At 34.4% G+C, this 20,859-nt stretch overlaps 1 protein-coding gene across 4 annotated transcripts in view; it reads right to left on the bottom strand.

Moving 5' to 3' along the window:
* The window catches only part of LOC100369396 (uncharacterized), a 44,216-nt gene extending 23,384 nt beyond the window's left edge, over positions 1-20,832 (bottom strand). For 2 of the 4 annotated variants that reach the window (XM_078005906.2, XM_085493205.1), the window contains exons 1-3: positions 20,429-20,832; positions 6,010-6,326; positions 1,686-1,703 (exon numbers count right to left, since the gene is read on the bottom strand). In XM_078005906.2, coding sequence (XP_077862032.2) covers positions 1,686-1,703; positions 6,010-6,313 — 322 coding nt within the window. In that variant the 5' untranslated portion in view covers positions 6,314-6,326; positions 20,429-20,832. The remainder of the gene's footprint in view (positions 1-1,685; positions 1,704-6,009; positions 6,327-20,428) is intronic. The other 2 variants (XM_085493203.1, XM_085493204.1) reach the window with 1 other exon arrangement.
* Positions 20,833-20,859: the final 27 nt, after the last annotated feature.

Raw genomic sequence — 20,859 nt, 5'->3', positions numbered from 1 at the left:
CACTTCTACAGTTGCTCAGAAGGTTGGTTTTAAATAGTTCAGGTAAATGATTGACAATCATACACCATGTGTAAGGGTTAGGGGTTAAGTAGAGGGCTTGAATCAAAGACATTTGTGTTGATTCTATTTCGCTAAGGTATTCTTGAAGGCAATTTTAGCCTTGAAAATTGAAACCCTGAACTGCAAATGTCAAGTCATTTATAACAATTAGCAAATAATTATGAATCATCTGAGTCACTGTAGATGAACCCCAAACAAATTCTGAATACCTTATTCACCCAAACAATATTGAATATTTTATATGATGTAATATTATAATTACTGTGGCCGCGAATTTGTTTCATACACCTAACTAGCAATATTAACTTGATTTGGAGGCAACATGACATGGAATACAGCTGTATGTTCAGCCAATTACTGTAGCTGATGATAATTGCAGGTTTGGTGTATGAAACAAATCCTAGGGTTAGGGTGTATGAAACAAATCTGAGGGTTAGGGTGTATGAAACAAATCAAAGCCACAGTAATAAAAGATCAACATGATGTACTATATACATATATCGTGGCATTAATCATGATGGGTGTACAAGTAATATCACAGACTAGATCAGCTCACATACCATTCTACAATTGATATGATCTCATCCTATCCATTACAAATGGTGGAATATCATGATGGACTCATCATAAACAGTGAGTTGATATAGAGGGAGGGGGGACGCAAGCATTGCAAAAAATATTACTATGACTGCAAACACAAACATGAGTAAATTATAAAAAATGGATCAATTGATTTTAAAATCAATAGGTGGTCGCTGTGGAGCACAGTGATATGAATTTTAATTTATGAAACTGTGTGTGGTAAAAATAAGAATTTATTAGTATTAAAAATTTCAAAGGTACCTTAGAGAAATTAAATAGACTACTATTGTAATAATATATAGGTAGAATTATTTTATTATTTTTGTAGCAATTTATAAATAAGGCTGCATTTAATAAGAAATAACGTAGTACCACTATGCTTCAATTTCAAGAAAACAGAAGTGATTGTTATGTTGATTAATCAATTGTACATATAACAGAAATTCAGATATTTATAAGTAAATTGGAAGTCATGCTGAAATATTAAGCAGAGGAGAACGCTGATTATGAAATTATAAATAACATATCCGCTCTGTTAGAAGCACATCTCCAAGAGCAAGGCATTTGTTGTAGAGTATACTATTAAAATATTATTTATTTTTACCACACACTACTAATGGAGCAAATACGGTATTAAAATTCAAAAATGATATACGTAAATGAGTTAGTTTTGAGCGATTGTAATGCGGACAATTGTACCTTGTCAACTTTGACCCCTGTATGCGGTATGTATAAAACATACATCAAGGTCAAATAATAAAAAACAGTAATACAATTGTTATCACAGATGTGGGCTTGCTGACAATGTAGATTGAATGATTTATGGCATGATAGTGGAGTTATTGAACATTGATGCCAGTTAATCCCAAACACAAGAAAGTCTTACATGTAGATTTATGTATAAAACTGTGTTCAAACTTGATATGATGGTATGAAGAATTAAGAAAAAAATCAAAACATGCAAATCAAATCTGTTATTTATTAGTGCAAATTTGTTAGGTGATTAGAAAACACAAATAAATGTATAAAACTACTAAAACTACCTGATGGCACTCGGCGTCCTAAATGGATAGAATCACAGAAGAAAAGGACCATGATGAAATTGAACAAAAATATGGTGATACATTGTTATATGAAGTAATTGTGACAGCTGTGTATCATGTGACATATACATTCAGCAGCTTTTTAAGAGTCCATAAAATTATTATTTTGTAAAGACGCCATTCAGTAAACTAGTCTATATCATTATTATGAAGTTATTTTAAATTCGAGTGCAGTCTCCACAATCAATACAACAGAGAAAAGAATAGCATGCTCATTTAATTTAAACTGTCTGAAGATGACCTTAACAAATTATCAAAATTATATTGCTGTCTTTTGTTGTTGTCCCCATGGGTAATCTCGGTGGCACCATTTTCTAGTTCATAGAAATTGTTGCGCAAGGTATCAACTACAGTTATACATGTAATGTACAAACTCAGTCAACTTCAGTCAGCTTTTCCACAATGATGATGATTGTGGTTGAATTTTGTAATTAGTTGGTTTGTTGTTATGGAGTGTTTGGCTATGAAAGTTTGCTATTTTTACTCGATTCTCTTTCATTGGATTTTGGCTGGATTCAGGATGTTAACACTCATAAATACATTTGTAATCGTAAATATCGGTAAATTAATTTAATTTATTTTATTACACAGTCACTTGAATTCAAGCTGACTGAGGATACAATGAACAATTTATAGAAAGAGGTTAATTCCTAGAAATAAGCGCACATAAGAAATGATTATGCTATTCTTTCCTGTATTAGTACATTATATCTAGCAGAATTTGTACTACTGCAAGTCACATTGTATGTAAAGGTTCCACTTCTAATATTGATAGAATTACACTACAGTCTACACGTACTTATCATTTTTTATAATAGCAGAGGTACATTACTTGGGGTTTGCAACTCGCATAGTACTGTATGGTGACATCATGTCAAGATCCCATTCAAGTCTCTTCTCGTAGATAGCGAGACTGAGGCTACGACCTTCTGACATGACACATATCAATGTTCAAGGTTTGTAATGAAAACATAAAACTTTTCTTGTCACTATCATAGTGAAAAATGTAATACATCGAAAATGTACAGAAAATATAGTTCTCGTAATCCGTCATATCGTGGGCAGCTATTTTGATCCACCTGGACATCCCAGTATCCTCGTTACCTCGGGCATGCGCATTCGCATTTTTCTGAGTTGGAACGCTTATGCGAGAGCGAGATTGTGACGGGATCTTGGTATCATGTCACCGTAGTTGCAAACCCCAAGTAATGTACCTCTGATAATAGCCATTTTTAAATGCAGTCATTCAATACTGTTGGATGAGATTGAAAATAAAATAAATTTACATTTGTTGTATCTAAAACAAATATTTTTTTCAGTCAGCATGGTTCATTTTTTTATGCTCCAATATGTGATTTTCCGTTCAATTGTGCGATCTCGTGAGACGCCTGTAAAACACGCGTTGAACGTCTGCCGCAAAATCGAACGATTTGATTTTGATTATTTCGTAGCTCACATCAACCAGCCGATCTTCGACAGAGGTATATTGCTTTCGAATACCCTGACTTAATCAAAATTGTCTATCATCAAATGTGTACAGCACATTATTAAGCATGGAAATGCTTCCAAAATATTTTTGCGTTTGTCGAATCCCACACGATGTTTGACGCCACTACAACCTTTGTTTGTCCTGTTTTTACATTCGATTCCACGCATAACGCGTGATTCTCGCAGTGAACGGAAAATGGTCTATTTTGTTTTGTTCTACCATTTTTTCTCAATTTTTTATGACAATGCATTTCTTATTGATGAAGACACATTAGAATTTGAACATGAATACATGTATATAATCACAAGTTCTCCCAATCAACAAGTTGCTAAGTTAGTACTTTGATTAATAATGTTGATATTTATTAAGCTAAGCATATTTCTTTCTGAAACTTGTGGCCACCACTAAACAGCCATTTGTGATTTACAGTTTGCGATTTATTAATATTTAATCCAAGTTTGCGTAGCTTAGTGTTATAGAGAGTGGTAAAGTTTGGTAACCTTTACAATACCTTACCACCTTTATTGTTGTTAACCTTTTTACCACCAGTTCCCTCTTTTCATCACAAATTCAAAAAAAAATAGACCAGTTTATAGTCTGCACTTAACTTCAGAATATTGGGACAAAAATAGGCAAATATTTTGAGTAAAAACTGAAAATTGACTAAAATTGTGTCTGTTGGCTCCAAAATTTGGGTTCATTTGCAGAAATATTAAAGAATATAAGAAAAAAAGTGCATAACAATTTGGGCGAGAAAGTCTGGTGGTGAAAAGGTTAGGCTATGAAAATCATTATTACCGGTACAATTATTATTACAACAAGATACAATCTGTATGATGTTATTTCTACTACCTTGAATTTTAGTCATTGACAATTAAACTTAATTGAAACACAATCCTATACAGAGTTACCATTTAATTGACATTAATTAAATTGTAATTCCTATATATGATTGCAATTAAATTTAAAACTGCAAATTGTGAATCAAAATTGTAAATCGCAAATCGTGGTTTGTTGGTGGCCGAAATTCGCTGGGACACCATTTTTTTTTAAATCTTTCTGTTAATTAAACCATGTGCCATTTTAACAAAATAAAAATAAGAATTGTTAGTGATATTAGGAGTGATTTTAATAGTGCATGACAGTAAAACCTCTGTGACCACTCTGTGTCCACTAACACTCACACAGTCATACAGGTGTTTCATTGGTATACATGTAATCAACAGTTCTGTGTAAACAGGTTAGATCAAACTTAATAGGGTATAAACTGTTACAATTAAGGTAGAGATGCAGGTTCAAGAGCGTTTGGGAGTGAGATTTTTTTTTTTGCTTTTTATTATCCAAACAGTCTTGGCTGTAGACTGTTAAAATTTTGTAGAATTGTGAATAGTGGAACATACTCAAAAAACAATTTTAAAATATAGATAACAGACGCAAAATTATCTCTTTTGAATGCTTTGAAAGATTTAGCAAGGTTGTACATAAATAATAAAAAAGAAACATGGTGAAAAAAAGAAATGAGGGGATCTCCATATTATGCACTATATTTAACTTTTTACAAAACGATAATACATTTAAATTTGGAACTGTTACAGTCATTTTAATTATGAGCATTATCAAACGTCTTACTGAGTGAATTGTTATGCAAATTAGCAATTATCTCAGCTTCTTTTTAGTGCACATCCCAGGACTTTAAAAAAAATAGCTCCTAGAAGCTTTGACCTTTTGTTTTGAAATTTTCACAAATGATTGACAATGTGTTTATCTTCAAAACGCCATCGGGGCATTGTTTTTGGTTGAACAGTACTACAACAATCGTACAGACAACTAGCCTGGGTATTAATTTATGCATAAACTTGAAGTAGTGAAATTTGAGCTGCTGCCCTGCAAAATTGACAACTGGTAGACAGTTTTCAAGACAACGCTTTCTTCATAGTAAACAGATGTACCCATAAACCAATTTTGACAGGAAACAGAAGCATAGTTTAGAAGCTATTTTTTTTTAAATCACTTTTGACCAAAAAAGCACATTTTTGTACATATTTCAAACTACAGTGTCTATAAAAAAAAAAACTACTAACAAAATTTTAAAATTCATACAATAAGCTTTCCGAAAATATATAGTTTTGTGGACAAGGAAGATCATCTTGGTTTCCTAATTAACTAATTAAAATACCTGTCAGGTAAACTGCATCTCTACCTTAAGAAAAAACATACAAAACAAATAACTGTTATTTACTTTACAGAGTTATTTGTTATATGGTTAAAAAAAACGTGCAGAAAATAAACATATAAAACTACAAAATAAAACTACCTGCTAACACTGGGCGCCCTACATGGATAGAATCATGAATGAATATAATGATGAAATTAAATAAAAATATGAGAAATAAAAATATGGTTTTCCAATCCAGTCGCATCAATTAATACAACCAAGGACAAAAACATGTGTTTGGTGCAGGTATGCTGCACATCTGGAAACAAAAATACATGCAATGTAATACATGATATCATTACTATTTTCACGTTTTGTTTTATATTGCCATGTCTTAGTTTGGTGGCAGCGCTAAATTCATCAGAATTATTCTGACACAGAAACTACAAAGAAGAACAAGAAACAGTCACACTATTCTGTCCTCAGTTGTACATAATGTGAATCACATTCAGCAGTTTTTGTTTGGCAAATACATTTTTTTAGTATGCTTTCTATGGCTAGATCATTCCCCAAAAATATTGAATATAGCAATTTTGATAACATTTTTATATTACACTTACCGCTAGCTTCGGGGCAGAAGTCTTTCCTTCTGGATGTTCTGAAACTCTTGAATTTATCACCGGCTTTTATCACGTTATTATACAACAGAAACGCATCACCAGCAGATTTAGGACCTTCCTCGGCGGCTTTGAACTTGTTTGACTCCTTTAACCAGGGTTCATTGTTTGATTTTGGTTTCTCTTCAAGCTCCATTGCGGCAACATTATCTAAACCTTCCACTGTGTCGCCCAGTGATGGGTGGATCTTTTTCCGGCGATGCGATTTCTTTTTACTGCTTTTTTTCTTTTCATCATCAGAACTCATTTTGGAGGGTCACCTAGTGAACAAAATAATTAGGTAATGTAATGAAAAAAAAAATTCCGGGCATTTTAATTTTTTTTATAGTTTTTTTGTAAAAGTTCTGATATTATTCACAAGTTTGTTAAAATGCATAAATTAGGACAAAAATAGTCTTTATTTTATCACATGTGAATAGTAATTTAATTTCCATGCTGGCTGTCAGATGACTTTGAAACATAAAATTCTGAAAGTGAGTACGATTGTCATCAAATGAATTCAACTGATATTCTTTGCAGTGTATTTAGACAGATTACACAGTTTTGAAAGCAAGTTCAGCTAGTTTCAAGCCAGCTATACTAAATTACACTTGGATCACATTGTATGTGCATTTTTCCCTGTAGAATTTTCTTTTTCTTTTTTTTTTTATTATGGAAGATTTTACAAGACACCAAGATTTTCAATGGTACAGTGAAAGACTACATGTAGTTTTATAATGACAATGTATGAAGAAAGCGCTGTTTTTTTAGCGTGATCTTTATTGTAAAAACTACTATAAACTTAAGGAGAACACTTTTTAAACTTGGTTACGCACACTGCTGTCTTTGTAACAAATCTTTATTCAAAGTTAATTCAATAGTTTAAATGTAGGTTTTTGTTTCAGTTTAGACAGTGATCAATTAAAGAGCGGCAGTCGTCGCGCCGCGTCCTGTTCGATATGGGACTCATAGCGACGTATACAACGCGTGTAAAATACATGATTGTTCATTTACATGAAATTCGAACACGCACTGTGTGATGACCACCGCGCTTTAAATGTTGATCAATGTGCAATACATTAACTTTGACTTAATTTACAAACAGGCTAAAATCTGGCTAAATCTTTTCCCGAAAACATAATTTGTAAAGCAAGTATCATAACCATCAATAATTTTGACTTATTTTTGTATTATTTACTTATGCTACAAATATGAGACATACTTAGGTAGATTACTCTGAAGAAATTAGATACTGTACAATACATTATGTTGGCTTGGAATTTATTTTTGCTATTTTTGCTGAAGGGCTGCTTCAGTGAAAATAAAATCCAGCGAATATACTTTGTTTCCTATGTCTCACATTCAACTCATCAGTGAAAATAAATCCCATATAAAATACACAAAAAGCTTTTTCAGGGAAAATTAATTACAGCTAAAATAAAGTATTTCACAGTATGTGTCAGTTTTGAAAACAAGCTTAGCTAGTTATAAGGCAGCTTAAAGCTAGCTAAATGTTGAGTTACGCTGGACCCAAATTAAACCATTAGAACAGTATGATGGTTTTAAGTAAGAATGCATTCTATTTCCAAGTATTATTAAAGAAAAATATTTGAAAAAAGGTCAGTTTTATTATGAAAAATACCGGTAGTTATCAAGTGAGGTAATAGTTACAAATCCTTTTTTATTTTGCATTTTTAAATACATGTGCGCAAAGGAAAAATTAATTGTATTATGTATATTTTCATTTTTTGGTGTAAATAAATACAATACAATACAAAGAATTATGAATTTTCATGGAAACGTAACCAGTTTTGGTATATTAGCAGCATTACAACTGACTTGAAATGAAAAACAAATCTTGGAAGATAGCATGGATACCAGTTTGGAAATATTGAATGGTCAGTTTAGTAGACACATGTATGTGTACAGTGTATGTGACCACATGAATACTAGACTCTTTTCTTGTCTATTGTTTAACTTTTGGTGATTTTTCAATAAAATGAAATAGTGTATAAATAGCAAAAGCCTGGTTACCACGAAATCAACAAGAGACTTGTGACCCTTGCAAAAGAGTTCTCTTGCTATTAATATTAATGAACACTTCAATGAAATCACAAAGTAGCTTAATTTCAGTTTATGCGCAGCTTCTACCAACATTAATCTAACTCCAATTATGACTTTAGTGCCAGACAGGTGACAAACATCATTAGTGTCACAAGAGGACATCTACAAAGATCATAAGTAAATTGTTTATTTTGCGGTAACACAGTTTTCATGGTAACCTTGCCATTTATATATATTCCCCGATTTGTTATTTTATTAAAAAAACAACAACAAAAGACTGTATGCAAGTCATGTATGTATGAATTAGTGCACATCATAAAAACTATGTAAGCGCCAATGCTATCTATTACTGTAGAATACTTTATTTTCGCTTGGAATTTATTTTCGCTATTTTCGCTGAAGGGATGATTTCGTGAAAATAAAATCCAGCAAATATACTTTTTTTTCTATAGTTCACATTAAACTCATCAAAAATCAGTGAAAATAAATTCCATACAAAATGCCCAAAAAGCCTTTTCAGCGAAAATTAATTCCAACGAAAATAAAGTACCGGTATTCCACAGTATGTATGAATTAGTGCACATCATAAAAACAATGTAAACACCAATCCTATCTTTTATTTTATTTTATTTGTTTTGCATTTTACATACCAACTGTTTCTGTATCCAAGCATAAATACAAGGACGCTATACATAATACCACGCTGAAACTGACAAACAATTGTACAAAGACTTATACAAACAAGAATTGACAATACACTACATGTATAAAATGAAACTGCTGAATTTTATAATGCACAATGTAAACCATATACAACTAAATTATCTATAAACATGTATGTATGACATAACACTTATTCTTATTTTTTTTTGTCATAATCTATGAAAGCGTTAAACGTTCTTAAATTCATGATTTAAATTTTCATTGGTAGAGAAAGACTTTAAAATCAGTGTTCCCTCTAACATGGACTTTGTCGGGATTCCGAGTCAAAATAGAATCCCCCAAGTTGAATCGGTTTGTTGACTGCTTAGAAATGTGTTAAGAGTAAAATCTAAAATTGTAGACGACTGTATAGGTGACTTGTGACCCCTGCTTTCTTTTGTTTTTAAACTTATTTTGTTGATAAATCCAAATTTGATTCTACCAAATTTCAAATTCATGTTTTTCAAGACCACTATACATCAAGGTACAATTTCCTGCTGTGTCAGTGACACACCAGTCTTCATACAGTTTGTAAAGTTTTTGTGTAAATATTGTACTCATGTGTTGTATTGTGTAGCTTGCATGGAAACCACCACTCCAAATATCGACCGGTGTGAGACATAGTATAGTGATAGAACCATCAATGAATTAAAGTGTTTGACAATTTAGCCTACCGTACATGTGCATACACGTCCAACTAAAACCGGAAAGACTAATTATACCTGAGACAATAGCCTGTCCTCATATGTATACATATCCTGCGATGATTCAATATAAAAACACCACTGTTGTTGTGCAGTATGCAGGTTTGAATTTTATGGAAGAAATAACATTAAAACAGGGGAGTCGTAACCTTCGCATGCGTCATATGGCCATAGCGTCACGTTATTGTTTACAAACAAGCGTCTACCCATGAGCCTTTGTATTTTTAGTGTGTGTTGTTATCGTCGCTTGGGACCTAATCCCAATCGACCCCACCCCCCCACCCCCCCCCCACCCCCGCTTTGAAAAGTCGATATACCGGTAATTAAACATGAGAATGTGGCTGACAACTGTGGTACTTAAAATAAAACCAACAACCTTATTCAAACTTGAGCAAGTACATAGGAAATGGTGTGGCTCATCAAAGAACAGTTAAGCCATAGCAACCAGTATTTAAAGGGCCAATAAATTGGTACACATTTACAGGTATGCTGGTAAAAACGAGGCTTATGATCATGAGCTAAACAATATATAGACATCTGAGATTTATTTGACCTAACTACACAGCATAGACGAGACACATACATAACAAAATTCTAAAACCAACAAAAACCTGCTTTTGCTCTTATGTGCTAAAAAAAAAAAATTAAGACTGCCTCACAACATAGCGCATGTACATTATGATCTCCAGCAATATCAACTGTAAATACCTAATCTCTAGCTTTAACTGTCAGTGCATTGGAATGAAATGTGGCGTATGTGTGCCATGCTATATAAATTAAGGTTAAAAAACAACCAGGGAACAGTATAACAATAGACAATGACAGAAAATTGAGATGTGTATGTCCAGTTCTGATGACAGCACCCCTTTAATGTCTTTTATGTTAAATAAATTAGATGACTCGTAACTTTAAAGCGCGAGGGCTGTCACCTGCGTACACGCGGGAATTGACTCACAAGTGACGATAACAACGCACACTAAAGACACATGCGCAGGTGACGACTCCCTCGCTTTAAGTTCAGATCTTGTCTACTGTTTTTGCTTTATACATGTAAGTAGAGAATGTGCTTACGTGTTTAGGTGTTTCTATTTGTCAAAATATATAATATTTTAATGATTACATGTATACATACAAAAATCTGATTTTCATTTGGAGACAGACTTCTAAATAGAGCAATTATGGTATTAACTTTTCGGTTGGTTAATAACCGACTTGATCTATCAGGTCAAAAAAACAAAGTTGTAGGTAAAATTGTACAGGGAAATTCAGAAATATAAAGGTATACTCTCGCATCGAGTGTGCACTTCTATGCGACAGTACACTCCTGACTGAAAACACTCACAATGAAATGAAGTTGAATGTTTACACAAGCATTTCATAGCAAATCAACATTTTGAGTTTATGTAATTATAATCTGTCTGAGTAATAGGATAAAATTACGGGCTCCAACTGTCACCTGACTAAATTAGAATCCTTATACGCACACATAATAATTAGGTTAAATCGTTTTAATAATAATAATAACTTTATTACACTACCAAGGGGGATCAGTATGGTAAATAAAAAGTATTACAAGACTAGGACAATTCTAAATACAATACAAGACAATAATAGAAAACACAATAATAGAAAATAAGAATAAAATAAAGACAGAGTTAAAAAATAAATGTTAAAAACAATTACTAGAATGAATACAATTAAAACAAAAACTGATCTAAACAAGTAACCTGTAGAATGCTGTGTGGGTAATATTTTTATATTGATTTTTGTTGCATTTGCAGCAAATAGTTACCAAACAATGAGAAATCTATAGGATTGGATATACCTCTCAGCTGGCTTCACATGCATAGTTCAAGACTGCCTAACCGGTGCTTATACCAGGATTTAGTTGCAGCACTGTGGTCTGTGGTTACAGCTTCATTTTCCGAGTAATCACAAGAAATTGACATGACAATAGAAATTCATGAAAGACTGGCACTCTCATACAATTAATAGGAAGTGAAATTCCTGGAATTGAAACATAGATTTTGAAGTCACTGGTGTAGGCATTGAATAACTTCAAGTTGGCATAAAGACGAGGTAGTTTATTTAATCAGTGCTGAACTAGAGGTTGAAATTATAATTAAGTTCGTTGTCATATAATTTGTTTGGCCGAGTCTCGTGCCACGCCCGTGGCAGGAGACAATATGGCTACTGCCACGGGCGTGGCAGGAGACAATGTGGCTATTGCCACGTCCCGGAAGTAAACGTATCAACGTTCTATGTGTAGTTTCGGTCGTCATATACAGATTTTTCACTTGTTTTACCATCGGTGTTTGAATAAAATACTTTCACAGTGGTGTCGTTGTCAGAAATAATTTCAATTCGCGCATTTTATACGAAAATGCGAAGTCCAACCATTGACGGAAACTTTGTACGCCCTCCGGTGTTGGGAACTTGGAACACTACGTTTACCTAAAGCCAACCTCGGCGTTTATCAATCTAGTAAAACTCGCAAATTATGGCGTCGTTACCGTATTTTTAAAGTTTTAAATAAAATGAATATAGTACCGATAATATATTATTTCCTCTTTTTTACAGTCAGAGATATGGTTAATGTTAAATGTAACTGGAAATTACCAATATTCAATAATATGCAACAGGTGATACTTTGAATTATGACGACGAGGCCATCGACTGTACGAATGAAAACCCAAGTTATTTTATCCGAATAATAAAACAGGTTTTATAATTGAAAGTGAGTTTATAACACAGAGCATGAACACACTTGTAGCACGACTAATATCAATAGTATATTCATTGTCATTGCGACCTGTTGTTTTTTTTAGAGAAAAAACCTTGCAACTTAGCATAGTAAATTTCAACAATATTTCCACATTTACTTTTACAACTGACTGTGTGGTACGTTCACACTATTTCCCTGTTAAACAAGTCGTTAATCGACGCAATTACACAATTCAATGTCCCCGCCTAAATGGGAAAATTAAACCAGTGCATGTTAAATTACAAGGCTATGTAATGATTGCTCAATACATGTTCATGCAGGCACTACCTAGTCATTTCTGAAGTAATTTGATTTACTAGTTTCCAGAGAAACCAAGTAACGTATCTCCTGAAGAAAATTATTTTAATAGTGTATTTTCGTTATATAACGACGCCGTGATTTGCGAGTTTTATTAGATTGATAAACTCCAAGGTTGGCTTTAGGTAAACGTAGTGTTCCAAGTTCCCACGTCCCGGAAGTAAATATACCGACGTTCTATGTGTAGTTTCGGCCGTCATATACAGATTTTTCACTTGTTTTACTAGATTGATAAACGCCGAGGTTGGCTTTAGGTAAACGTAGTGTTCCAAGTTCCCAACACCGGAGGGCGTACAAAAGTTCCGTCAATGGTTGGACTTCACAATTTCGTATAAAATGCGCGAATTGAAATTATTTCTGACAACGACACCACTGTGAAAGTATTTTATTCAAACACCGATGGTAAAACAAGTGAAAAATCTGTATATGACGGCCGAAACTACACATAGAACGTCGGTACATTTACTTCCGGGACGTGGCAATAGCCACGGGCGTGGCACGAGACACTCCGAATTTGTTTATTTAAATTTCTCGTGAATTCAAATAGAATACACTGGTGAAAGGATGTTTTTGAGGTGTGGTTACATTGTGTATGGAGTGGTAGGGTTGGGTGTCATATAATTTTTTCATTTTCAACTCTCATGAAATCACACAGAATTTCACTTAATTTATTTTCGATGAAAAGTTTTCAAGCATACGGTGTGAATCAAATTTTCACTGTGCTGTGTCAAGTCTCAATAGAGTATGAGGGAAATGGCATTTTCACTGGAATTTATTTTAGCGGAAAAATGTTCACAGTGAAAGGAAGTATTCCACATTATTACATATATACTGCAGTTTATTTTGATTCGTCCCTGAAATCAAAATCTGTACTTCCACACCCATATGCAAATGAGGTCTGAGAGCGAATAAAGTAGTCCGTTCAAGAGTAGCGTTTTTCGAAACATAGCAGAAATAAACAATATTTAGAAGTACGATACTTTACGTTTGGGTACATGAATATATTTGCCGAGTGAAATGAAATTTGAACAGTAATGGTACTTCTAAGCAGTAACTTATTTTGACTAAAACTAATTTGCATATCACCCGTGCAATGATGTTTTTGGTATTTTCACGGTCAATATGCAAATGAACATGGTATTGGCGATTCGCTCCACTTGGATTGCCCTTAAAATCACTTTAATTTTGTGTATATGTGTGTGCGTGTGATTTCTAGTGTTTCCACGTATTAATTCTTCTGTGATTTGTTTGGCTTGGCCGATTTCGCTCAAACTTAGCAGGTAGGTCACACCTTCACCCTAGTTATCAGGAAATGTATCTCCTACAAATTTTGGATGCAACACCTCAGACATAGCTCATTTTGCTCAGCTTGAGTGTGGGCACAAAGTTACTATTGGTAAAATCTGAAAACAAATTCTGACCACCGTTTCCATGGAAACAGCCAACAACTGAATGTTTTAATACCTTCACGTCAAATGTATCACACCCTACATTTCTATGATTAAAAAGCATGGACGTAGCTCATTCTAATCCGCTTGAGTGTGGGCAAAAATTTACTGAGATTTTTTTTGGCTTGGCTAATTTTGTTTATAATTGACAGGCAGGTCGTACCGTCACTAATTGGCAAAACAATCCTGGTCCACAGCTACCATGGCAACAGCCCAAAACTGTTTTTTGAATACTTTCGACCCCAAATTTATTACCTCCCACTAGTCTTGTATTCATGCCTTTTATTTTGGCTACGTTGCACACCGGTACGAGATCACCGACGCCGACATTGTTACACTGTATCAACGTAATCCCGACGCAACTTTGAACTTTGAATGAACTGTAAATGCTGCCTGCAATCTAGAAAATACTATCGGTTGGAAATAATAAATTTAAGGGATTGTTCAGTTACTCTGGCCTGGGGGGTCGGCAGATTCCATTTTGTCAGCTGTAAATCTCAGTTGACCCACCCCTATCGACAACAAAAAAATGGGCGACCCCCTAACATTATATTTTAAAACATGCTGACCCCCCCCCCCCCCCCCCCGAAAAACAAAGAAACATTAACAGTTTTGGCTCTGACATGATTACAAAATGTATGATGTGCATTGAAAATATCGTGGTTTGCCGTAATTTTTAGTGTTTGCATTTAATAGACCAGTCACCTTAGGAGGGGAAGGGAAGCATAAAGCCAAAAAACGACTACAGAAAAAGCTGCAGGAAGTAGGGAAATCTATGCTGCTAAAGATAGTAAATAAAAACAAAGCTGTGGAGTACTCACTTGATAAACGCCCTTATAAGATAGGAAAAGAGGATTTGAATCTAGGCGGTTCGAAAACTAATTTGGATTTAATATATCTTTCATATCTTATAGACCAGGAAAGCTTTACACCTGAAGCACAGTCTGTGCTTATGAAAACAAAGGACACTTTGATTTTTGTATAAATTTGTGTTGGACTTTGGTATTTTACAGAGCAAAATATGCATATTTAAAAGTTAAAAAAACAAAAAAACTATTTATTTATATACATGAATCCATTTAACTTTTTTGATTTGCTGAACAAAAACTGTCACTGCTCTTTGTACTAATTGCTGTGTTTTTCCGTCTCCAGCTACAATTGGATAAATCCAGTAAATATCTTATACAATGGTGACTTCAGACTTTAAATAAAATAATCTGATATCACATGGACTTGGGATGTGTTCAAAACTTAACTGTATAATTGCATGGGGCTCTGCCGCATTGCATAATCTGTTAGTTATTTGTCAACTTCAACCCCAAAATATTTAGCCTATAACATTTTTTGCATCAACAAATTTATAGGCAATATGGGTAATAGTTGTTATTAAGAACACATTTGTACGATTAACTTTTTAATCTATTGTTCTGAAATAAAATTAAAAAAAATATATACATAAGCGCGTGTGTGAATTGTGGAAAACAGGGTGACCCCCCCCATTCGCAAAATCAAAAACAGGGTAACCCCCCTACTAACTTATCCACCCCCAGGCCGAAGTAACTGACCAATCCCTAACAACAGCATACGTCCTAGCAATAAAATAAAATGACTTCTAAGGACTGAATGTTTTTTTGCGAACTTTGTATACGGTGCCCAGTTTTAGTTATAAACCGACGTTAGCTTCACGTTCATGTCCTACCATGGCAACAGCCGAAAACATATTGCTAGTTTTTTTTTAGTGGAGTGGATCGACAACCGGCTTGTTTTCATTGGCAAAATCGTTCAGTAACATGTTTGGCATATTAGGTGTACATCACATGGACTACTACGATTGAGAGAACTTTATGTATGTTGAATGAGTTTTATAAACCCCGAAGGGCTCTTGGAAGATCCACCCGCAGTAAAATTAGCGATTGCCATGGAGGCGCAACCATCAACATCAAAATCCCAGGAGGTTTCTGCTGGCGACGTTACCCAGTTCCAAATAAAGATCACCAACGCCAAATAAGCAACATTTTAACCGGTAATCAAGATTAATTCAATCCACGGCTAACAAGCAACATCACAAGTGAAGTTGTAGCGTGAAGCTCAGCGACTACTGCTGACAACGTAAGTCATGCTTGCGTGCCTTCACCATTGTATTCAAACGAATCACGTGGTGTGCCGTTCTCTTTCAAACCCGGGATTCGATCAATAGGGGAGTTTCAGTAAAAAAACACATTGCAAATCATGCAAATTCAACATTTTCAAACCAGTATACTAAAACAGAAATGCTCAGCGATGCAAAAGAAGGATAGATGTTACTTTTCATTATACACATCTCTGTTGATACAATCCCTCACATATTCTATTCCCAGTTATACCTGCGTAAATGGATTAGCCTCTTTTGAGGTTGACATTCAGACTAAAATCACGTGACAGGCTGTTAAAATTGGCTGTTGCATACACTTTCGCCGGTCTGGAAAATGTGTTTAGTTAGCTCTCATTCAAGTAACAATGCAGATTTCCCAGTGGGAGTGAAACTATTCGACTCTGCCATTAAAAAATAGGGGTGTTTTGAGCAAAAAAACGAATAACCCTGGAGTGCACACAACACACTGAATTTCGGAACAAATCTTGCATTATTTACAGCAGCAGAATACCACAGAAATATCAGACGAAACATGGAAACACTATATATATGTATTTCGGCCTGAACCCTCTCTATTGCAATTCCAGGAATTACCCCCCATATGTGCAACCATTTTCCACCTTGGTACCACCCAAGCCTGAAAACAAAATCTTAATACCACGCTGAAGCGTTTGGTAATAAATTACTAGTAATTTAGTCCCACCAACCCCACTCCCATAGGTGCAGTGATTAAAAATGTTTTTTTTTAATGATTAAAATGACAACCAGCAAAATAAATATGTGAAATCTAAAAGGTAAGTTGTATATCACTATTAAAACTAGTATTAATAAATCTATGTACATCACAGAATAAATCAAAGAAAGCTTAGAAAGAACTCCCATGTGCTGAGAGTATTGGAGACACATTAAATATAATTCGAAATTACTTAGCTGAAAACTAATTATGCAAATCAGAAAATTAATATGACCAGATTTGAGTGTAAAACTAATGAGGTCTGCGCAATGTAACAGAACCAAAAAATTATGAATTATTATGCTTATTAGGGAATTAATATGAACAGATTTTTACCCCAAACTAATTAGGTTTGTACATTGTCCTAGAGCATCTTTGTACTAAGTTTCATTGAAATGGAATAATTAACACCGCGAAAACTCCAAAATTTCGACCCCTCTAAAAATTTGACCGCCTATTTATTTGCCGGGTTTCGGTGTTTTATTTACCTCCAAATTTTCGACTCCACTAAAAATTGCCGACTCATTCTTATTCGAAAATTGCGACCAGTTTTAGTTTTCCCCCAAACGAAAAAAAAACCGATGTGAGCGTTCAAACGGGACCTTCCTCAAAGGCATGAATCCGGGTTTCTGATTGACTGAGAGATTTTTATTTTATTGGTAACGAAAATATATTCTAAATAAACGAAGTTTCAAATAAAAACGAACACAAAAATCTCGGCATGCTGCGTTTCTGAATTGTTGATTATTACTGTACTCAGTAGTGATTATAATAATGTACACAAAATAAATTTGTTGAATGGTTATGAAATACAAATAAAAGTCAACTTAGTTTCATCGTAAGCGAATGATTCCGGTCTCGTATAAACGTTTGATGCTGTAGGATATCCGCCATGTTCTCTTAGGTCAAATAGGTCAAATCGCTAATTAACCAATCAAAAAGCTGGATGATGCGAAAACGGCATGATTTTTTTTAAATAAAAAAATTAGTTGTTTTTAAAAAATAAACTGGTCATCTGAAGAAAAATTTAACATTGTTCACAGTGATAACAGCTCATTCTCGAAAGGAAGCTTACCCGCTCACGCTAGTCACGATAAAAATCATACACGTGTACTCTTGAATAGACAGACGTCAATGACTACGGTAAAACTTAGACTCTATTTTAGCCGGCAGGATTGATTGAAATGTCCGAAAAATGACGCCAAAATACACCTTAAAAGTCCCATTTTATTTTCTTAAATCCCATTATATTTTTTAATCCAAGGGCGAATTTACGGCAGAATTTGGTCCCTCAAATCACCGGTACGGTGCTCAAATAAGGGACACGTGAGCTTTGATTCTAACCGGATACATTGCACTGGGTCGGGGAGATCGTTTGCTAAACTTCCATGTATCTTTTGTCCAATGGGTACCTGTACTTCGAACATTCACAAGTTTTCCTAGGTAGTGCGAGACAGCTTTGTCTTTTGACCTATTAGTTTTGTGCTGACCTCTTCTCCGCGTCTTGATGTTTTGTTTTGCTTGTCATAATACTCACTGATTGATGACTTTGTTTAGATTTTGAGTTACAACTCGGCCACGACCTTTGCTTTTACCGTGAAACATGAGGAAGTTTACGTCAATTGACGGACATTGCATTTTTTAAAAACTAATGAAGCACACTGTCTATCATCCCCATTTTTTTTTGCTGATTTCTATTCTGAAAAATTCGACCGTCCGAAAATGCACCTTAATTTTGACTCTAAAAACACGTCACATTTCTAACACAAATTATTTAAAACCAGTCGAAATTTTGGAGTTTTTACGGTACTTTAGATATCAGTGTGAAAGATTAAAATTGGTTAATTATGCAAATTAGGTAATTAATATGTACAGATTTTAACCCACAATTATTCAGGTCTGTCTATTGTCCTACAGCATCCATGTACATTCATTGATATGTGATGTATAGTACCTGAGATATCAGTGTGAAAGTTGGTTAATTATGCAAATTAGGTGATTAATATGCACAAATATTTACCGGAAACTAATTGGGTCTGCATAATTCTAGATTCATTGAAATATGATGATTAGTACTTTAGATATCAGTAGAAAAGCTGAAAATTAATTATGCAAATTAGGTAATTAATATGCACAATTATTTACCCTAAAACTAATCAGGTCTCTGCATAGTCCTAAAGGATCTATGTACCAAGTTTCATTGAAATGCGATGATTAGTACTTGAGATACCCGTGGAAAAGCTGAAAATTAACTAATTATGCAAATTAGGTGATTAATATGCACAAATATTTATCGAAAACAATCAATCTCTGCATAGTCCTTGAGTATGTAAGTACCAAGTTTCATTGAAATGTAATGCTAACTACTTATATCAAATGCTGAAAATTAATTAATTATGCAAATTAGGTAATTAATATGTACTGATATTACCATAAAAACTATCAGGTCTGTGCAGTGTCGTATGACATCTATGTACAAAGTTTCATTGAAATGTGATGATTAGTACTTGAGATATCAGTGGAAAAACCGAAAATTGACTAATCATTATGCAAATTAGGTAATTAGTATCCACGGATTATTACCAAAAACTAATCAAAACCTAGCATTAGTTCAGAGCATCTATGTACCAAGTTTCATCAAAATCCAATGAGTGGTTGTTTAGATATCAGTGGAACAGTCATGGAACCACTAAAAAATAGCTAATTATCATGCAAATTAGGTAATTAATATGCACGGATTTTTACCAAAAATTAAGCAAATCTGCGCATATGTTCAGAGCATCTATGTACCAAGTTTCATCAAAATCCAATGAGTGGTTCTTTAGATATCAGTGGAACAGTCATAGAACAGCTAAAAATTAGCTAATTATCATGCAAATTAGGTAATTAACGAGCATGGATTTTTACCAAAACCTAATCAAATCTGCGCATTGGCCCAGAGCATCTATGCACCAAGTTTCATCAAAAACCAATGTATGGTTCTTGAGATAGCAGTGGAACAGTCGGACACACATACACACATACACACATACACACATACAGACACACTAACTGCAAAGACTCCCATTTTGTGCTTCGCACATGGGAGTCAAAAAATCATTTTGCAATAGCAGTATTCACGTTTAGTCAAGCAATCTCCGGAGGTTTAATACATATGTGTATGCACAGTCTCTCTAAGGGACTGTGGTGTATGTATGTATGTATGCTTGTCACAGACCCCGGGTCACAGAGCTGTTCGAGTAAGCGTGTATTTGTTTTAACAAGGTCGCACACAAACGTGTTTACGCTGCTACCCACCGATACGACAATGTCGGTGTAAAGACAGCGCGGTTTCGTAGATATGCCATTTGTGTGTCGATAGACGATGATCATAGCTCCCAGCATTACATAGAGCCAGCACCGCAATCACAGCAACACAGTTACAAGCAATGTGTGTATATGTTATTTATAACAGACGGTCCAGACGTACAACCGTTTAGACAGCTGTGAATTGGATAACTACGATAAACGAACACCTACCTGATTGACTAAAATACTTTAAGTACTTGGTGTATCACATTAATAATATCATTTCATGGACGGATACAACGTGAATCAACCAAACACGTACGAGTAGACAGTTTTGGTATATCGCACCTTTCTAACGTCGCCTTCGATTATGCAAAACAGTAGCTCATTTGCATTGTTGCCATACGCACGTAAATAACACTGTAAACTTAGTCTTTTCTCACTATTCAGAACAACAATAGCCACTATAGAAGATAAAGTGACTGCCAAAACATATACGTAAATATAATAATGTTTCTAAAGGGTAGATTTATGTGAAAATGTCACCGGATTCGGAAAATCATTTGACAACCTACTCGGAACATGTCGGACATCTTCGGCAAATGACGGAGGTAAAATGACTACGCAGTCACGAATACCATGACGTCATAGGTCACCATTTT

Source organism: Saccoglossus kowalevskii, chromosome 18, assembly GCF_978046115.1.
Source record: "Saccoglossus kowalevskii chromosome 18, keSacKowa6.1, whole genome shotgun sequence".
Classification (NCBI taxonomy): Eukaryota; Metazoa; Hemichordata; class Enteropneusta; family Harrimaniidae; genus Saccoglossus; species Saccoglossus kowalevskii.
Note: the sequence above shows the minus strand (reverse complement) of the source record. Positions and strands in the feature narration are given on the sequence as shown.